Source organism: Ooceraea biroi, chromosome 1 (genome assembly GCF_003672135.1).
Source record: "Ooceraea biroi isolate clonal line C1 chromosome 1, Obir_v5.4, whole genome shotgun sequence".
In the NCBI taxonomy this organism is placed as follows: Eukaryota; Metazoa; Arthropoda; class Insecta; order Hymenoptera; family Formicidae; genus Ooceraea; species Ooceraea biroi.
Genome location: NC_039506.1, coordinates 873,996 through 894,672, shown reverse-complemented (window position 1 = coordinate 894,672; position 20,677 = coordinate 873,996). Strand labels below are relative to the sequence as shown.

Sequence of the window (20,677 nt, the reverse complement as noted above, 5' to 3'; positions counted from 1 at the left end):
CGAGGGACGCGATAAGCTTAGAGCTCGCCGTCGTATCACAAACGCGATATCGATTATGCAAATGTCAAGCGAACGTGGGCGAGCGTGGGTTTGCTAATTATCGCTAATATTATTAATGCAAGTTCAACGTATTATTAATGTAAACCTGCAGACTCGCTTAGGAATTCCGCGTGGAAGACATAGAAATCAGACGCGATCGACAAGAATTAACGACCAGCCTGCTACGCGGCATCTTGAAACTCGGTATCTCGTCTCTTCGTCGTGTGTTCTCATTCCCATCTCATTTTCTAATATCTTTATTCGTGACGCTTTTGTGCGGAATCTTACACGGAAAAGCGTTTTTGCGGTAAACTGAAATCTCTCCTTTTGGATAGCTCAGAGGCGGTCGAACGCGCTGACGACTATATTTAGGTTTCATTATGGTTATAGTACTATAACTGTTCCGACCCAGATATAGAGGCTTGAATGAACGCGAGGAGCGAATCTAGCTGAAGCAATAAACCTCTGTCTGAACATATAAATATCATAATACTAAGATTCGTAAGCCTTACGCCTAGCTGTATGGTTCGTGCTCTCTACGAAAGCATCACATTTTCATAGACATACATAAGTCAAATGTAATTAAGCTGTTCATGTAAGTTCGGTAGGAACCGGCTACGGATTAGCGCTGACCCAAATTAATCAAGTTTCCCTCGCTGAATTAGAACTAAAATTTAGAAGGAGGTTATTAGGGTCGCACCTATGTACATGACCATAATAAATTAAAAATGATAGAATATGCCGTGGAATATCGAGATAATATTCTCAATTGTTTTCGTGATTGTCTCGAATCGATGACTCATATTGCGTGAACGATTACATTGTATAACCTAAAACATGAAGAAACTGAAATAATTATTTTTTATTCCTTTTTTCGCCAATTATTTTCGACGAATCATGCAATCGCGTAACTTGACTTTCGGCCAAAGACCAAGTTAAAATCGATGAAAAATGGAGGCAAGGTAAAATTTGATATAATATTTGTTAACGTTACATATTTACGGCGGAAACAATATTTACTCTGTATACAGTGAGGATTCAAAATTCATAGAAGATATCGTGAAGGTACACAATCGATATCGAGCCTTTCACGATTCGCCACCGCTGCTACTAGATGAAAAGGTAGGATATTATTTTTTTATCTGTTGCTCTATTACTCTTTCAACAATTCTGCAGAATCCGCGCTTTACAGATTTAGCAATGATAGAACAACATGTAACTCTGGAAAAAGAACAACTATTTTCCGAATAACGTACTGTCTATTTCGAATTGCAGTTGAACAAGCGTGCTCAGCAATTCGCGTACAATTTATCGCAAATAAAAGATAAGTTGGAGATGGTAGATATACCATATGGTTTAAATGTGTACGTCGGCTGCCAAACTCCGTATTGGAGAATGTCTGAGGATGTAGTGCAAAACTGGTTAGAGATTTCCCCGACAAAAATGTAATAGATATTAAAAATATGTAGGTGAAAAATCAGAGAGGAACGTACTAGTTTGCAAGAATCGTATACATTTTATACAGTCTAATCAGTAATCCCTCACGTATTTTCGACAATATTTATCCGCGAAAAGCGAAAATACAATTTTCAAACTAGGCGAAAAGAGATTGCTTTTTTTGCTACAATCGTTTCATTTGCTGTTCCGGTATGCAGGTATCAAGAGAGCAGGTATTACAAATACGACGAGCTACAACCGAGAAATTTGAAGAATGTGCGTAATTTCATTCAATTGGTATGGAAAGACTCAAAATTCATAGGTGTCGGAAGTGTCGTCGAACCCAATGAAAACATTTATCTCGTGTGCATTTATGATCCGCCCGCAAATAGCAACGGCGAATTCCAACGTAACGTAACGCTACCTACAAAAGTAAGTACTAATAAAAACTTTTTCAATAGCACGGTACTAAGCGTCATCGCATAATGGAAGAAATAATTATAATTCCAAGATTTTTATGTCGTATTTTTGTTCTATTATTATATATATAAAATATGCTATGTTACATGCTGCATCATTTACGCGCCTCCAATGCTGCTGCTACCGTATTTGTTCAGGCTCGATACAAAACGCCCGGAAAAAAGCCAGTCGTATCAATTGCATATCGTTATATTTCTTTTTGGTTGCACTGCGCGCCGACAGGAGTAAAATAGCGCTTAGTTTACGGAATGGATCCGGAGGATCATTGGGGGGTCGTTTAATTATTCTGCTGGGAGTTGGAAAAGAGTGAATGCAGTTGCCAACATGTCTCCGGCGTCAGGATCATAATTTTTCCGAGACATGGCGATAATTTCACCGCGTATTCTCCCTTGCACGTTTATTTCATCGATCGACAACGACGCTTTTTTCCTATGCTTCTCAAAACACGGAGAGATGTTATTTCCGCGCGTAATTTTATGGCCTGTCGTTCGTGGCGCCGAAAATTGTATAAATCCTTTAAATTGCGAACAATTAAACTAAATAAATCAAATTTTTTTGCTGGGGAGATTGTGAGCGTTTCTGGGATCAGCGACGCCCGTGCGAAAGCATTTGTTGCTCCCGCACAACGCGCAGTAATCAACGAAATTTCCCAGAGTGCAGCATAGAAATTGTATTAATGGCTTAAACGACACGGCGATAGATGCGCGCGACTGGCTTTCGAAGAAAAATTATATTTGTAGGAAAATACTCGTGCACGTGTGCGCTATGCCAAATAAAATATCTAGAAGTGTACATAAAATATCAATTTCCCAGTACGTATTAAGCGTTAACGCCGTTTTACAGAATGTCATATCATAAATGCAAATTGCGTGATTCTTTTTCAAATTGATCAATTCCGAGTATCATTGGACTAAATAACAGCTTTTTAAAAGAGGATTATGTTACGTTATATTCCGCGAAATAAAGAGGATCATTTTTTTTCTATGCACGTTTGAAAATTATCTTCATTTTTCAAAAAGGTATTATGTGCATAAGGCACACATACTTTTATGCTACTTTGCGAGACTGATCGAAATCGAAAACAATCAGTATTATAATTAAGATCGGTCATGCTTTATAGCATAATAAGTATTTATTTCGCCGTATAAATTTCTATGCGCAATCGCGTGCATACAATAATGGGGTTCTGGCATATAGAAGAGGAAATGTGCTTGAAAGTCCCGCGGTTCAAAGAGAAATCCGGTTGTTAACTAATTAATTAAGGCTAATAAAATTCCCAACGGCGCACCAACGTTCACTGATTATTACTGCCTTCGAAAAGATCCACGGAGCTGGAATTTGTTCATTAATTAATTAAATCATGGAAATTATACAACGGGGCATGGAAACGCGATAGGGACGACTACGTGCATAAGAAAAATATAAAGCATGCATTTTTCTATATCCCGCCTGTACAATAAATAAATTAATGTAATTAAAAGGCAGAAAGAGATCCCAGGGATGTCCTAGATTCCTCGTATCGCTTTTCATCTACGCATTCTGTAGCCAATCTGTAGCCGATCCTTCTTTAGGAAAAATTTAATTATACGACAGCACTTTTTGGAATCTTTTTCAGCGTTTAACATTGGATGGATACACTTTTGATTGTAAAATTATAATTAAAATTCCATCAAAGTAGGATGGACACGAGTCTAATATACGCTGCAATTTGCACGAACTGAAAGAACATTTCGATTAGGACACGTGTCATTTTTTTATAACAGAGGACAACGTGTTTTTCTGTTATTTACGCCACTTTGTCAGCCTTCATCCGCAATGTACTTCTGAATAATCGAGAGAAATGAAATGAGACACGAACAGCGATCAGCATCGATCCCGGACGGGAAAAGCGAGCTCGGCGCATATTTCAGGCACGCACACGCAATTTCCGCGGCGCACAGGAAAGACAGGTTCGACAGAGAGCCGTATTGGTAACATTTGATCGCTGACATGCGCTCGCGAATCCGTGCGATTTACACGCGCAATATCCCGCTCTCGTCGACGCGCGATCACGGTGTCTCTGGACTGTCTCAAAGAGGATTGCGGCTCGCAGTTTATTCCGCCGCTGGAAATAGACGTGATTCATCGAGGTGCTTCTGGAGACACACGGCAGATGCGTATGATCCCGAACGTCATCTCTCTCTGCAGATGCAGACCTGGCAGTCGCGCGAAATTCTCGGTATAAATGATCGAACGTAATCCTAACGATAAACATCGACGCTACGGTTACGGCGCTCCAACTGTTTGCTTAATTAAATCATTATTCCAGGGAACAACATAATCTTTGCAGGCTCAACTCGGATTTTCTGAGTTGAACCGATTGCTTCGCGTAATTAATTTTACCTTTTCAGGTGTGTGACGAAATTATCTGTGAAATTTTAAGATACATGAAATCGAGATTGCAATTCTGTGATTTCGAGAGAAATGGCTCCTCGTGTTTTACATAATACGATACGATAAGCTTGCCAAATACTTTATTTGATTACAAATCCACGATTGTATTTCATATGTAATTGATATTCGTGTTGTGTTATCGGTGACATGTAACTAACAGCTTCATATTGCGTATCCACTCGCGGCAAGCGAAAAATCTGGGTCGCAATCTTGTTTCAACGTACGTCCCATCGTGTGCGCTTAATTGCGATGCGCGAACTTGCGTGACGATAAATTTTCCGTCGCGACGCCGAAGGGCACAACGTAACGAATTTAAAGTACACTACGATACCAGATACCAGTAACACAACAATTTCCACTTTCCTCGACGTGTTATAACGACAGCAAAATTATCTATTCGTCGCGAACTAAAGAGAAAATTAGTTCTGCAACTGACTACAGTCTATACGAGCAGTGGTACATAATTTCTCGTGGTAGCTTGTCCTTTAATTGAATACAAACTGGAGAAGCGATTGACGTTAGTAATTAAACCCTAAAAACCACAATAATAAAGGGCAGTACTAAAAATCACGTACACTTTAAGTTTAAAGTCGCAGTATTAACAAAGATTCGCACAATGTGGAAATATCGATGCTTAAGCTATCATCAATCAATCGTCCTACTTATTTTTCCAACGTTCTCCCGTTATTTCCAATCTTCTTGATCCCGTTTTGTTTGTAAGTTGCGACTTGGATTTCTTCGCACGTCGCTCTACTGACCTTCCTCGCTGGCAATGCCGGCAATAAGCCAGTACAGGATGTTTAATGTCGTACCTGGGAATTGATGCGCGCAATTTCGCGCCTCAAGATATCCATGTGCGCGTCCTTGCATTCCGGGCAGCATTTCTTTTCACAGTGCACGCACAGGGAGCAGTAGCTCTTCTCGGAGCAAACGCCGCAACGTTCCATGGTCTGTCCGCTGGTCGGGTCCGGCAGTTCCCCCGTGATCTCGATATGCAATTCCAGGAATCGTTGCAGTGTCACGTTGGTCGGAAAAGCTTGCACACCCTGTAAATAGCGGAAAGGGGAGACGTATGATCAGCTCGATTAACGTCTGTAATGTAGCGCGCGCGCCGTTTATTAATGAACCGGACTCGGTGAAACGCGTGAACAACGACGCGAATTAATTATGCAACGCGCGCCTAACATTCCTTTTTTGACGTCACCTGAACGGAACTACTGTCGGAATGTCGGATCGCATTAACCGTCGTTATTACGGAATGCGGCTTTATTAGATATTATCCCGTGCACCGGTTCGATCGAATCGAACGTGCTCCCAGCTTCTGTGATTCCTTCTGATAATACGGACGCGGATAATTCCGCGCGTCCGCGCGAAATCCAATCGAAAATCGTTTTGAATTCTGGCGTTCTTCCGCAGAATAATCGCGAGCGATTATTCCGGGGAAAACGTACCGGCCAGACGATAGTCCGAAGACGACGTTAGCGCGAAACGTTAGAGTACACTCGCTTTAATGAGAATCCCCCTGCGCTCTTGGACTCGTCATTGAATAAAGATGAGCTGGCACGTAGATATATAGCACGACGTCTGGTCACGCCGTGCGCGCGAAAACATTTAATTTGCACGGCGGAATCGTGTAGATCGATTATCCTTCTACTCGCATTACTCAACATTAGTACTCGAGCGTGCCGCAACCATATTAAAGACATAAAAGCGATAAGACGGCGTAATTGTTGAAAAACGGTGTCGTTCGCGACGAATGATCGATGACAGTTTGCGCGAATGTGCTTCATATATATATAATTTGTGGAATTACGAAGAGCTATTTTTCCCTGTCCATAATGCATACATAATTTAATAATATCCCACGTGAAGTAATCAGGCGAGTCCGATAAAAATTCTCGATATAAATCCCCGGTACCGCTTAAACATATCGTCGATAATTCTGAAATTCAGTATTAACGTCGAAACACTTAATAGCTTAATAAAAGACAGCGACAACTCACTTGGTACGGTATACGATGTTCGGCACGGCATTCTGGACACTTGACCTGTCGACGCACGTAATCGACGAGGCCGTCCATGCACGGCTCCATGCAAAAGCTGTGCTGGCATGGCAAGAGCTTTGGATTTCTGTATCGGTCCAGGCATATCGCGCAGGTTAGCAGCTGCTCGAACTGCTCCATGCCTGTAAAAAGAACAGAGCTTACTCTCAATCCTGTTCGCTTTGCACACGGATAGACGTCACAAAGTGGGACACAAGCTATCTCTTCTTGGTTGCATAATATTAGTATTCACTTCTCCAATATCACTTGGTTGGCATTAAATTTAAATACAAACCTCTTTTATTCCTTATAAATCTAAAAATATAGATGTATCTTTAGTCTATTACTTTAGAAATATATGATGCAGCTAATGTTATAAATATTTTTTTCTTTGCGTTTCTATCATGTTCGTCTAGAATATATGCAAATGCAAGAGTGTATCTCTTTCAACGTGTTACTCCATCTCGCATTATTTTAACTTGTCATCGTCATAGTTAATAAATAGATATACAAATATGTCGACCGGCCATAGTTTCAAATTCGAACGCTGCCAAAATCTTATTCATCCAGCCACGTGTTAAGCGATTAAGAAAAAGGCAGTTGTTTGTTTGAGTAACGCATCTTGCATCAGTCATGTGATTGGGTCGATATTTATACCGTATAAATTATACGTTTATATAAAATTCTCAACCACGCAATTCGCGCGTGAGAAAAAGATGAAGTCGCGAACAACTGGCGTACGCGATATTTTTAATTCATTTTAAATATTACTGATTAAGTCATTTTATTGTACGAGTCAGCCAATATTGCGTATATTATGTATTGCATTTATAACGTAATTAATTAATTCGCTACATTTGCAATTAACGATTATACACGTTCCAATCGAATTGCGACGAATTCACGTTCAATTTTTACAGCCGAAATTTCGCAATTCTTTTTTGACGATGTGCGTGATGTATAGCGTGAGTGCCAAGACAATGTCAAGATCTGCGTGGAGTCGTTGCACTTCTATTTTAAGACACGGTGCATCATCAGCATGAATTCGGTAGTAAAGAGATGGGTGAACTCAGGGGACAACCCCGTAAGTTTTCCGCGCGAATTAACCTGAAACGTAATTTTTCCCTGTACTATTAAATAGCAATCGGTTGTGCATCGTTAATTGAATCTTTCATAATCTTAATCTTTTAATCTTAAGTGGAACTTTATTTGAATCCCGCGATCGTACTTCTGTCGACGTTATTCCCAACGTTCTTCGATCTCCAGCAGGAAAAATGAGAATAATAATGTTAAATATTATAGCATTCTTTCGTTACATTGTAAAAGTAAAGTAAAATCCTAGATCGTAAAATTCTTGTAAAACTTTCATAAAACTTCGTGGGAAATACTGTGACGATAGCACGATAAATCTAGTGTGTAATTAAATGTTTAAATTTATCTACTGTGAAAATAGTTTCGTGTAATTTAACCACCATGTAATAGTATTAGATGATGATGTATTACAGGGCTGTTACTGCGACCAAATTGCAACGCATAGTATTACAGATCAAAAACCGCGGTAACCATGATAATTATTTAAACGTCGGCAATGAGTGGATAATTATCCATACAATCCACGAATTAATTATCACGCCTGTACGAAGCGAGCATTAGCCGAGATAATCTCGATTAAAGCAAACCGGATGTTTTATTTAGCGTTATGCATTTAATTTCGTTAAAATTCGTAACATCTCTCTCTTCTCTCTCTCTCTCTCTCATGCTTCGTATCTGATGCAGAATTTAATTATGATACATCAGCGAATCTAATTTCTCAACCAAAGCAGATTTTAGTAAGCGTTTTTTAAAATTTCTTTCTGCATTTCTTCTCCATTTCTCTCTGTATTTAAAAATTGTTTTTTTAATAATTTAAAGTAAACATTTTCTTGCTTTTACAACGTACTATTTATTTCGCTTTAATTACAACTCGTTTCTAATTAACTCGACGAAAACATTATTTATCCGTGTTTTTTATCCTATATTTCAAAATTATTTGATGTCATTTTATCAAACTCGATTAATACATTTGACTATAGTGTACACTTGTAGTATTGTTTCCACAATTTATTCGAAGCAATTCTTTACGAACATGACGTAGTGAGAATCCGAAAATTCTATAAAAACTTTTGGAGGCCTACATCATTTCTTTCTCTGATGCGGAAATACTCGATCAATGTCAATTCTAATTCCACGAGACGCGGGTTTATTTCAGGTCTGACCTCCTCATAAAGCATCCGACAGTTTGTCGCTCCAATGACAACGCCGACGCAAACGTTTGTCCGCAACCGCAAACTACTATCCAGCTTTCAGCTAATAAAAAAATCATAGACCTCTTAAAACATCAAAATATCTTTGCGGGAATGAAAACTCTCTCCCCAACTCTCAGCTGCTAACACCGTTGACAAATTTCAGTAATCATCAACAAATAAACGTAATGAACAGTGCAATTTTGTTAAAATACTATATTTTTATCCTTTGTATATAGCAGCAGTTCAATCGCACAGTCATTGCACGTTGAAATTAGCTCGGATTAAGCTAAGATTGTAAGTAAGAGTAGAGAGTAGAAAAGACCCGCAAGTAACCCGTGCTCCCTTCGTGAGTACGAAACCTCGATGGCGGGAACTTAAATTTAAATAACGTCGTGCGTACCACCGACACGAACGCACACGTCAGTATCACGTGCGGGATGTTCAAAGAGATCGTTCGAGGCGGATACGCGGATAGCCAGGAGCCGAGCCAAATCCGTTTCAGCTTTCGCAAGCCTCTCGACGCTGACGTTACTGACGTCGAAGGTCGACGTCGCGACGTCGAGGACCGATCGCGCTTCCGAGCCGACACAATGGCGAAAGCTAGTACATTAGGAAGCATTGTTACCGTTAGACGAACCACTTGTTGGATCTTAAAGCGAACTCGCCCATCCCCCTCGCTCCCCCGCCCTTCTCGCTCCACCCCCGTGGCACCTTTGGTGTGTGTCTGAAGGTGCAACAGGCAGTGAGCAACGATTGTATTAGCAACTTTCATGGGCGTTGCCGCGAGGATGAAACGGATGCTAATTCTGACACTTTGACTGAGCCTCGAAACTTCACCGAAACTTCAGCCTCCCCCTTCGATACCCCACTCACTTTCCTGTCGCTTCCGAGACACCCTTATTTCATCCGTTTCCCTTATTTCAGTCCTGGTTTTGTCATGCTTTAATTGCGCGATATAATATTTCGTGGTAGATTATAGAGATTTGAAGTCTCATGAAAAAAACCCATCGTGCCTCGATAAATTTGGATGACATTTCCATTGGGAAGCAATGACGAATTAAAGTGATTCATTGTGACGTGGCCATGCGCGACATTGTCTTCACTATTAGCGATAATAACGAGATCAAGATAAAAGGAAAGTGACCACTCCGGAATTTATTAGAGATGCTGTATGTTCCTGTATGTGTCTGTGTTTATATGCGCATGTAAAATATATGCGAAAGAGTAAACTGACAATAATGCAGTATCAGTTGTTAATATCGAATGCAGTTATTAAATTTATCGGCAGCCTTTTCCCTTGTTCAAAGCAAAATAAGCGGTCTCGCATAATGCGGCATTCGAAAATACCGAGTGTCGTACGTTCGCGAAACGCAGCTGCACGTGGCGCATCATTATTCTTGCAAAACAAAATAAACAGCATTGCGAATGATTCAGCTTTTTCCTTTGTTCGCGCGCGGCAGAATTTTGCGGACGTCATTTCAAAAGAACGGTCCTCTTTTCTCATCTAATGCATCCGCTGTAGATACGCGGAGTAATTGAACACCAAAAATTCACAGAAATCTAAATTTACCATTCATTATCCACGAAATGCTCGCGGAGTGCGTTGGTATTTTATAATATACGTTCAATTTTAATTTTGTCATTGTAAAATGCTTTATACAAGTAAATTGTGCTTATATCACTGCTAAAATCAATTTAATAATTAAAATTTAAAAAGAGAAATTAATATCAGTGATGGCTAAATTAAATCTTTGAACAGAACCATTGACAAAAGTAAGAAAATCTCTTTTGTTAGCGTTTATTATTAATTATATTAATTAAATTAATTAAATTAATTTTATTTTTTAATTTTAATTAAATTAATTAAATTAATTTTATTTAATTAAATTAATTTTATTTTAATGCAAAGAATGCTTTGATATTACATGTCATAGAATTTATGCAGAAATAATAAAAAATGAAATTAAATTTTAAATTCGGGATTTCTGACTGAAGTTTACTACATGTTTATGTGGTGATTATGGTGTGTATAAATCTACGTTTTGAGCTATCATGAGCTTAAGTTATCGTGGTCTGACTTTGCTCCTAAACTCAGTAACCTAATGACCGGTCCTGAATGATCGCGGAGATGTGCCATACACCTGCATATAATCAACGAATTCTAAATTGCTCATAGAGCAACGAACATACCGAATAATTCCTCCGGTTGCGGTGCACAGCATGTAGTAATTTGTGTAGCGGCTAATGTCTTGTAAGCTCAAATGCGCGCTTGCTGATGTAAACGAATAAGATAAATCTCCTTAATTTCATCCACATTAAGGGACACTCCGCATATCTCCAGTATTTTGCAATTAAAATGGAAGAGAGAGATGAGAGGTGCGAAGAGAGAGAAAGTAGAGAAAATACATACCCATATTAGAATGTCCGTCAAAGTTATCCAAATAGAAGATATATTTTCCAACTCCAATTTCAAGATAAAAAATAAAAATACCGTTCCATTTCTTTAAACAATATTCCGTCGTCCATTTCGCCAAATCAATATTTTCACTTGTCTCTCGTGTAAACAATTTCTATCGTTGTCTCGTGACGATGAAAATTATTGACTTGATTTTAAAAACAAAGTAAATTTTTCATCTCTCCGTCGAGATAAATCAATTTTCCATCCCTTGCCCGGGACAAATCTATTTTCCATCTTGAAAAAGAACAGTTTTCCACGCGAAAAAACTTAACCATAAATAAAAAGATTAAATGAAATTCGAATACCCATTCGAGTGTCCGTGAGAGCACGGGCGTTATTCGGGTTGCACTATCGCGATGCGGTATCGAGGCACCCCTGTTGATGATCCGCCGATACGCTGCGAACTGATCGCGATTTTAATCCCCCGATCTGCACACGTTCACTCGCGGGCTTGCACACGCGGCGTTATCGATCATCCATCCGCGTGTCGTGATTGGCACCAGGCAGCAACAATAAGACTCGAAATATTTGGCACCCGCCGCGAACAAAAAGAACAAAAGCCGTTCAGCTATTGCAATTGCGGGAGGCTGTAGTTGCTCGCTATCGGAGCGCCGCAGATCGTCGCGCTTCTGGAAAACGCTCGGTCCACACGGGATCCAGTATACTGACACTTCTCGACGTCACTAGCCCGACTTATGCTCGCACGGCGCGAGCTATACTTAGCCGAGAGGACCTTCGATTTCCGGCGGCTCGTTTTCGACGTACGATCTTTGGTGGAAAGCACAGAAAATACAAAGAACGCGAGAACACGGAGTGGATCGGAAAATTTCATGTTCGTACTCGACCCTCCCTCACAATTTACATCTTTTTCTCGTAAAAGTTTGTTGGAAACGTCCCACTTTCTCTCTCTCCGTTTCATCTCTTTGATGTAGCTTTTACTCTTTCACTTGTAAATATATTTCTGTTACACTGTGTATTTCTAATGCAAACGTTATTACATATTATTGTATTACAAGTTCATTATGTTAGCGTGCGCATCAAATTACATTTATGTTAATTAATGTGATCGGTAAATATTGTTTCACTAATCAACTATTATTTAATGATCAATTTTGGAGATGTCGAAGGGAGGTGATAATTCCATGCCATAAATTAAAGTGGATGCAAAGGAAGCTTTAAATGATTTTCGGTTTACAGTGAAACGCCGTCGCAAAATGAAACGTTAGAACTCGAAGCTCGACAATTTGTCTTTGCCAAGCAAACGTGCGACGTTTCCGACGACGACGTGAACAAATGTGAAAAAAGCTGCGTCATTAAAGCAGGGCGCACTGATGCAGGCGCTATAATAATTAGCGTCGCGATATTGTTTCTCTCGAAAGCGCGGAATGGTGAATCCGATAGCCGATTTCCAATTATCCGTTTTATAGAAACGGAACGACATGATGTGCGTAACGAGTGCCGTTTAATAATCGTTCCTGTTTAATGTCAGCATTAATATGCAGTCTGTCAGGGCGGATCAACGAAAATTTCTATTCAATCTGCCAGCGCGGCCAGCTTGCAATAGATGCAATAACGGACAATATTGCGCCAAATGACGCAAGTGCGCCGGACATACACGCAGTTATTTTCTTATCAATCGATATAAACGTGTAATCGCGTGACAGAAATTGTAAACGATCCGACCCATTGTTCGTTAGCCGTAAATATATTTTCTTTCGAGCAGCTCTTTCTCAATTATCCTCTTTTTTCCTTCAATTTCGCGGTCCATATCAACGTCTAATCCAAATAATCGGCTGATGACCTCGTGAAGAAAAACAAAACACCGATAGGAAATCGAGCTTTTTCATTGGGGTCGTTTCCATTTGTGCGCGCGCCGGATTGAACGGAACCCTCGGGGTCGTGCACAGGAAACTCCATTGACGGAAAACATTCAGTAACGGGACGTCGTATCCGCCCTTTCATTTTCGAATAAAGTTTCTTCCCCTCTATATCCCAGAAAAGTTTACGCGAAATTTCGCATTTGCGTAAAAATCTCGCCGCGACGAATCATCATATTAGAATACTGAACGCACACATAGTGGTTTCTCGTTTTCTGTGTCACAAATTCTACTCAAAGAAATAAGCACTGGGAAAGGTTTAGTGCATCATCTAGCTCGCTTCTTTAAAAACGCGCAAACCAATCTTAGTATTCGTAAGATTATATATTTAGACTAGATTATATGTATTTCATTGAATGTATTAGGCCAGTTTTTTGCCATTTTTCTTTAATGATTTTTTGAAATGAAACAATTAATATAGCATAAATCAATCAAAGTATTTTCCATCATTTTCCACGATCTTTTCCCATTTTTCTGACAACATCCGAATACCACATCGAAAGAGTCATCTTGAAGCGATCCATTCATGGATCTATCGGCAAGAATTTATGCACCTAATATTTTAAAAAAGCAAGTTTTTACCTGGATCACTGTAGCACCGAACCTTGCAAGTACAAATGAGAAGGTGGATCGTTGATCTGGAAATCCATGCTCTTATGTGAAATAACGATCGACCACTACGACGGACCGGGGCCTAAATTTAGCCGCACGCGCGTTATCCAGCATCGCTTATTTTCGACGCGATCTTAGAATAGTGCCGAAGGCGAAGAGGTTTATCGACCAGAGCTTTTCTCACGCTGGCAAGACAGTTTTCTGCAGCCGGAATTATCCGGCCGGCTTACAGCCCGGCATAAAGCTCGTGTGCGTGCGAATTTAACGAGTCGATAACTGCAATTTCGCGCACCAGAAGGTGGCACGTGCGCTTTTTCTTCCGCGCTATGCACTCACGGCTTATATTCGTTCTACAAGCATCTCTCGCGCATCTCATTCTCTTTGCTCCGTATCCTCTGAAAAAAATAAAATTTCTGATTGCTATCTCTCTCGATTTCTTGGCTCCGCGCAGAATATGAACGAGACGCGGCTTTATATGCTCGGCGTTTCTATTCCCAACAAGACCCAGATGCTTCACTATCTCGCAGAGATATCAGAGATACGGATTTTAATACATTTTCCGATCAAAAGCAACGTAACGAACGAACGCAGAGAAGTTAAAAATTGTACAAGTCAGGGTGGGAAAGGTAAAAAATTCGCTTTAGAGACCATCCTCGAGGGAAGCAGACGAAATTTTTCGTAGTTTGCGGAAGAGCGACGAATGTGACAGTGCTTCGCGATAATAAAGTTGATATGAGTTAGGAGGGCACACTGGTATGTGAAGTTAAAAATTCGCGTTCATCAAAAGAGATGAAGTTACGACGCACGAAGTCCACCGAGTTTTTTAACGCATTCCAGTTTCATATTCATCATGAATCCGATTCCCTAAGTTTTTCTGAACCCTTCCGCTCTTCCGTTCGTATTTAAACTCGCGTCGTCCTTGGCGAGTTCTGTCGCCAGTCTGCGCTCTCTAAATCTTCGTTCTTACTGCACTGTGACGCAACGAGGTTTCCTCCAGAGTGCATGTGACCTACATGCCGTTTGTTTCTCGCCCCGAGATTTTAGAAAATCGCTGCAACGGTCGTACATGTATCTATTTCCCGGGCAATTATATCTAATCCCGCGTTGTCGAGCATTATCATTTTGTCCGTATGTATAAAGCGTCACTTTTCGTGATTTACACGGTTTTGACTGATTTAATCGTAAGATCCGGAATGTTCTGCAGAACAGTGAATGCTCGCGAGTGATGGTTGATTTATTTGACTTTTTACTCGACTCGCTCTTCTTAATTTTCTCATCAAGCTTCGATTTTGCGCTTCCCATTTCTTGCCAATGACGTGAAATGTTTTGTGTGCCGCCTTGCTGTTTTATTAGCATGCCGGACTTTCGGTTTTTCTTAACAAGCAAACTCCCAGTGTACCGATCCTAATTACTTCAGTGATCCGTATTGTTTCGTTTTTCAGTGTGCAGTGCACGTACTATGTTAGTGGCGTGGAGTACTTGAAGTACTTCGTGTTTACTGCGGGTTCGTCCCCAATAATTAGATTCTCATGGAACTTTTAATCTAGATGCTTCGCCTTTATTATCCCCCGTCGTGAAGTAAAATTTTTGTCAAAAGTCAGCCACTGCTTCCTTGAAGAGAATCCCTCTGAATTAACATTTAATTAATAATTTACAAGGTGCACTTTGCGATATTGCCATTACGAGCTAATTGAAAAGTATAACGACCTCATTGTAAGTTTAACTTCTCAAAAGTTCACTAACTATCATTGTGCAATCATTCTATAATAGAAATACACAATACAGTATTCCAGGATAATTATTATAATAATCATGAATAAAATAGTGGTACACGAGATGGCATACAACAGATAAATTATAAGATTTTTTAAAAATAGATGGATGAATAATAAGATCTGCTTCGTAGAAATAAGAATATAAGGCAGTTATTTCAGAGTTTGGATTATGACTCGTGATTCAGATCTGCGCATTTCCATATTTTGAGCAGATCAGAGGCTAAAGCAGAGTGGAAATGTGACGAAAACGAAAAAAATTGTATTTCAAAGCTGCTACGATGCGCGGCAGTTTTGCAATCAAGTGCCGTTTCCCGCGGATGCGTGGATAAAGTTATATTATTGCGGCGGCGGTGGTCCAGCGGGAAAGAACGGCGTTATCGGGAGGAGAAAACTTGCGGAAACCGATTAAAAAGTTTGAAAAGCCATGGATTGCGCCGAGTGGACGACACGGGAGGACGAGTAACGGGAGGAATTTTATATACCGGCTTGATTAATATAAATTAATTACCGCGGCAAAAAAGGAAAGTGGAACGCCAGGGGAGTACAGTCGATGCGGACGGTTTTTGGACTCAAAACGCTGGAAATAATCGATTGCTTTTCATTAAATGCGACAGTATCGGTGCGCGCGATCTCGTTTTTGATAGCAGAAATCATTTTATCTCGTCACATTGAATCGCGACCACGCGCTCTTTTATTACGTGTCGCGCACGCGTTCGTTCCGTTTAAATAATTCAAAATAACGACGATGTCGAATAATATAATGGAGTATTTTATAACACACATATCTTCGCCCCGAGATAATGGCAGCGCACTCCAATTCGACCGACTTGCGACAATCACCATATTATGCGGTGTCGATGCATAATGCATAAGGCTCGCCTCGCGCCTTCCGCGATTTATTATTTACCCTCACTACTCGGACGAACTAATCATTTATTTGCAACACCGAGAGGTTTTAATATTTGAATGCGTGTCGACGGAATCAAAAGTGCCGCTCTATGCGAACGGAATAAGGATGTACGAGGTGCAGATGACGGTAGACCATGCGCGGAATATATAACGCATGAAATAGCAAAAGAATGTAATAAAAGCCCGTCTTTTACATTTACAAAGTGATTTGCAACTACCGTGTGAGACTGAGATTCAAAGACAATTTTCCCTCTTTAAATGTAAAATTCTTTGAAGAACATCACCGAGTTGACGTCATTCAATTCTCGAGATTAAATATTTTGGTGAAAGGTTGCAGCATTTATTATCATGAAAAGTCGTTTTATTATCATTATCAATTTACGTGATTTAACGTATTAATAATATGGACGTTGCTTGATTTGATGCAACGTTAAATTCGCAATCACTGGGTGTCACTGTTAATTAATAAGATCAGCATTGTTAACTGTAGTATTTAGCAGACTGATGATCGATTTGTTGTGTGCGAACGTTACGCTTAATCAACCGTTATATCTCCTCGCGCTGCATTTGCACATACAAAGAGATCGGATTTGTTTGAAAGAGTTTAAACAGTTTGCGATTCTAATATAAAGGAATTAGTGGAATGGGATTATCGCTGGAATATGTATCACTCTTCCCTTATAAATGGGTGAAATAGCGATTACGTAATAATAAATGTGACAGATACATTTATATAAATAACAATTCCAAGTGTGGATACATATGCGCGTAAAAATAGGAAGATACGTTCGATAAATCAGAATAAATTTTCCATTTTTCCAGAATAAATTTTCATCCAGCAGATTATACAAATTTTATGTTATTACATGATCAGAGGTGCCTCGCTTTATTTATTTATTTATATATATATAAAATAATAATTATAAAATTTTTAAATATAAAGTATAATTATTGGATTATTACGTCATTACTAATTAGCTGGAAAATAAACTGTTAGTCGTCGATTATAAATTTCCATTAGAAACGGATAAGCAGAACATGACAAATAGTTGGAATTCGTGTGTTGAACTTGCGGTCGCGCGATACACGCGGCCGATAAAAATTCGATAGGAAAGAACGCGCGCTATATTGAACGTATTGTGCGGGGTTGAATTTGACCTGGACCATTGTGCGAATTTCAAGTTGTCGATGTTCGATAATAGCAAACATTCTTTAAAAGCACCCTTCGAAGGCGAACTTTTCGTCCACACGGCGTTACCATTATTCTCACTTTTCGCTTGCTCTTATTATTAGGTTGAAAGCTGAGTTATCGCACCGTCTGCGAATTTTTTCACCATTTCTCTAACTCCGTCTCGGCATGTGAACTAATTTGCGAGCGGTCTGTTTTTCTTCCGGAAATATACTGTCTGATATTTCTAATTTGTTCTATTACTGCTTTTTGTCTAATCTTTCCAGTTAAGTTTTAAGGAGAAATTAAAAATGTGGTCATTATGCAATATTATAACAAAGATCCGAGAATATGTAATCAGGTTGTATGCAATCGCTATTTGATTCGCTAAAAGCGTATTTTATCAGGGATGCGCGAGCTTAGCGCGAATAATGTTATTCACGATCTCAGTATTATCCAATTATTCTAGCTTATCCAGTAATTTTAATTGCGAGCAGGAAACAAGAATTAAGGATAATGTTATAATATCGCAACAGAGCCGTTTTCTTTCTGTATATGACGTCAAAAATTATAATTAATCAACTATTATGCGGTTAAACTACATTATTTTTCCAGTTAACGTCGTAATTATTACATTACATTGTAGCGTGTTCTTCTTCATATTTCACTGGAATATTACATTTTCTCTCATAATGTGATAATCATCAGCATTCAAAGAAAATCAATACACACCAGAGCAAAAGTGATTGTATTACAAGATATATCAAGCAGGAGCATTATGTTGGCTTGTAACGCCGTAAGTTATTTACACCAAAATGTTAAATATCGAATCATAGTGATTCTCTAGCGTGAGATTCTATATTTTATTACAGTTAACTCAGTCTGTCGAGCTTTATCACTGTCCACTACTTGACAGAAAATCGGAATAACGGACAATTTCCAATTTAGATGATGTTAATCTAAACGTCCGTTTATGCCGTTATGCTGATGTTCGAGCGAAAATGTGCAAGAGTGCATCGGCCTGTCGATTAATAAGCGCGGAAACACGGCCATATTTCGCAAGTCATATTTTTTAATCGGTTGCTCCGCATCTAGTTAGCGAATGGGCAGTTCTCTTTCTTTTTTTTTACGTTAATTCAGCCGGCATGGGTTTTCCAATTACCAGCTTTCATTAAGTTGTCGGCCCCGGAGCTACTCTCATTTGTCGGGGTACCGGGTCAGCGCGGCGCTATGCGGAACTGTGGAAAAAAAGCTTGATTTCAGCTTTCAGCCCGGTAAGACAGGACGGTTTCGCTCTTATTTTGTGTCTGGCTCGAACGCGCAGCGAAAACCACGGAAGCGTGTCTCGTAAGAGCGTCTGATTATTTTCGCGAGCAAGTGACATCCCGCATGTCACTGTAATTATGTTATTCTTTTTTCATCTGTATGTTTAACATATCATTAAAAGAATGACCTATCATTAATTAATTTCAGGTTCCTAAAAATAAAATAAATATAAAACAAAATAAATTGTTGTCATGGATATAACATTGTAAAATATCATTGTTATCAGCGCTGCTGTTACTTGACGATTTTAGTGTTAAGGAAATTAATTAATTGGATAGGCTGGTGATATGAAGTAAATTATCTCTCCCCTCACTCTCGCCTTTATCTAATGACGTTAACAAATTACAGTTAGAAGACGGGAGGATCATATCAGGTGCGTTATATTATCGTGTCATTGCCTCTATCTATCGCACATGAGAGCCATAAGAAACCGTGGACGACTTTAATTAATTCCGAGAGCGTAATAACGGACCGTTTAAAATTCTTCAAACATGATAACTTCAACCCGCGAATATAAAGCAACCACGGATTAATTCCGCGATTAGCCCGATATAAGAATGAATCGCGCCGTCGTGTTTTCAGGGCTACGTAAAGATGTGGAAATTTATTCGCTAGTTATCCGCTGTCACTGTTATTGTCAATGCATACATATCGACGTTGCATGATTGCAGCAAAACGCATGATCCCATTTCGTTTAATGTTCGCGATATCCATAAAATAGATTTCTTGATGCATGCGCTCGTATTTTTCACGGCGATTGTGTTGATTTTGCATATTTGCTGGAGCATTGTGAAACTGTTGTAATCCACGAAATTTATTTTTGTTATACGACTCACGTTTGCTCGCTTGTATCCCAAAGAGAAATAAATTATCAACTTATCGCCGCTATTTAAGTCCTCAAGCGTCCATCGTAAGTCAAATAGTGTCCTTAATTAATGCTCGTGCTTCCGTTTTGATTATTCACGCTTGCAACTGTGCGAGGGTTTAAATGCGGTGGCGACCGTTCCGCCATTAAGAATTTCCTCGCTATTGAGAGTTCCACGGCAAGATATGCCGTGATTCTCGATTTATATTTGACTCCGAACCACATTATTCCGGAGTTTTTCAATTAATTCTCCGGCGCGCTATATAGCTGCTCTTTTATTCAAATGGGAGATCGTAGGTTGACGCTCAACAATAGAGAGCTAGCGGAATCGGAACTATGTCAGGTCAACAAAGAGATAATCAAGATGCTTCGCATTGTTAATCTTAATTAACTCTTTGTCGTAAATCAGAAATATAACGTCGCAAAAAAAGCATTGGTCCAGATCAAATATTATTTCATCATTTCTTTCATGATGCTTCTTGCGAAACGCAATAATATGCAATAGTATCTCGTTAATGCTACAATGCTTCGTCGTAGCGAGCTCTCGCGGTATTATATATCTTGACGCGTTCAAGATAGAGAATTATTTAATTTAATAAGTAACCCGGATTTCGCGTTGCAAAATTACGGAAAGACTGATGCAAGAACATTCGTATCTCTTTGTCACAATCGTTATACACGGGGAACTTAAACTATGTTTCGCGGTGGAGAGATTATGCCACGCGTTCTGACTTTAAAATGAGGTCGACGCCATACATACTCCGGTTAATTTTGAACACTTTGCATATTCTAAGTATACTCCTAACTCAAATGCCGTAACAGATATGACGACATATGGAATTACATACGGGACGAGACGCGTTAGAAAAGAAATCCGACGTATCTGAAATGCAAATCCAAGTTGAAATATGTACCCGACCCCAAGTGTACATTTCGATTAAATTTGCAGTTAGCGACTTTTCGAGGTACTC

General features: G+C 39.5%; 1 protein-coding gene across 1 annotated transcript in view; it reads right to left on the bottom strand.

Annotated features, from left to right (window-relative positions):
- LOC113562455 (serine-rich adhesin for platelets-like) overlaps positions 1–11,745 on the bottom strand; it is a 40,809-nt gene extending 29,064 nt beyond the window's left edge. The window contains exons 1-3 of the mRNA XM_026972022.1: positions 11,480–11,745; positions 6,393–6,574; positions 5,202–5,435 (exon numbers count right to left, since the gene is read on the bottom strand). Of these exons, the coding sequence (XP_026827823.1) occupies positions 5,202–5,435; positions 6,393–6,574; positions 11,480–11,483 (420 nt within the window). The 5' untranslated portion in view covers positions 11,484–11,745. The remainder of the gene's footprint in view (positions 1–5,201; positions 5,436–6,392; positions 6,575–11,479) is intronic.
- Positions 11,746–20,677: the final 8,932 nt, after the last annotated feature.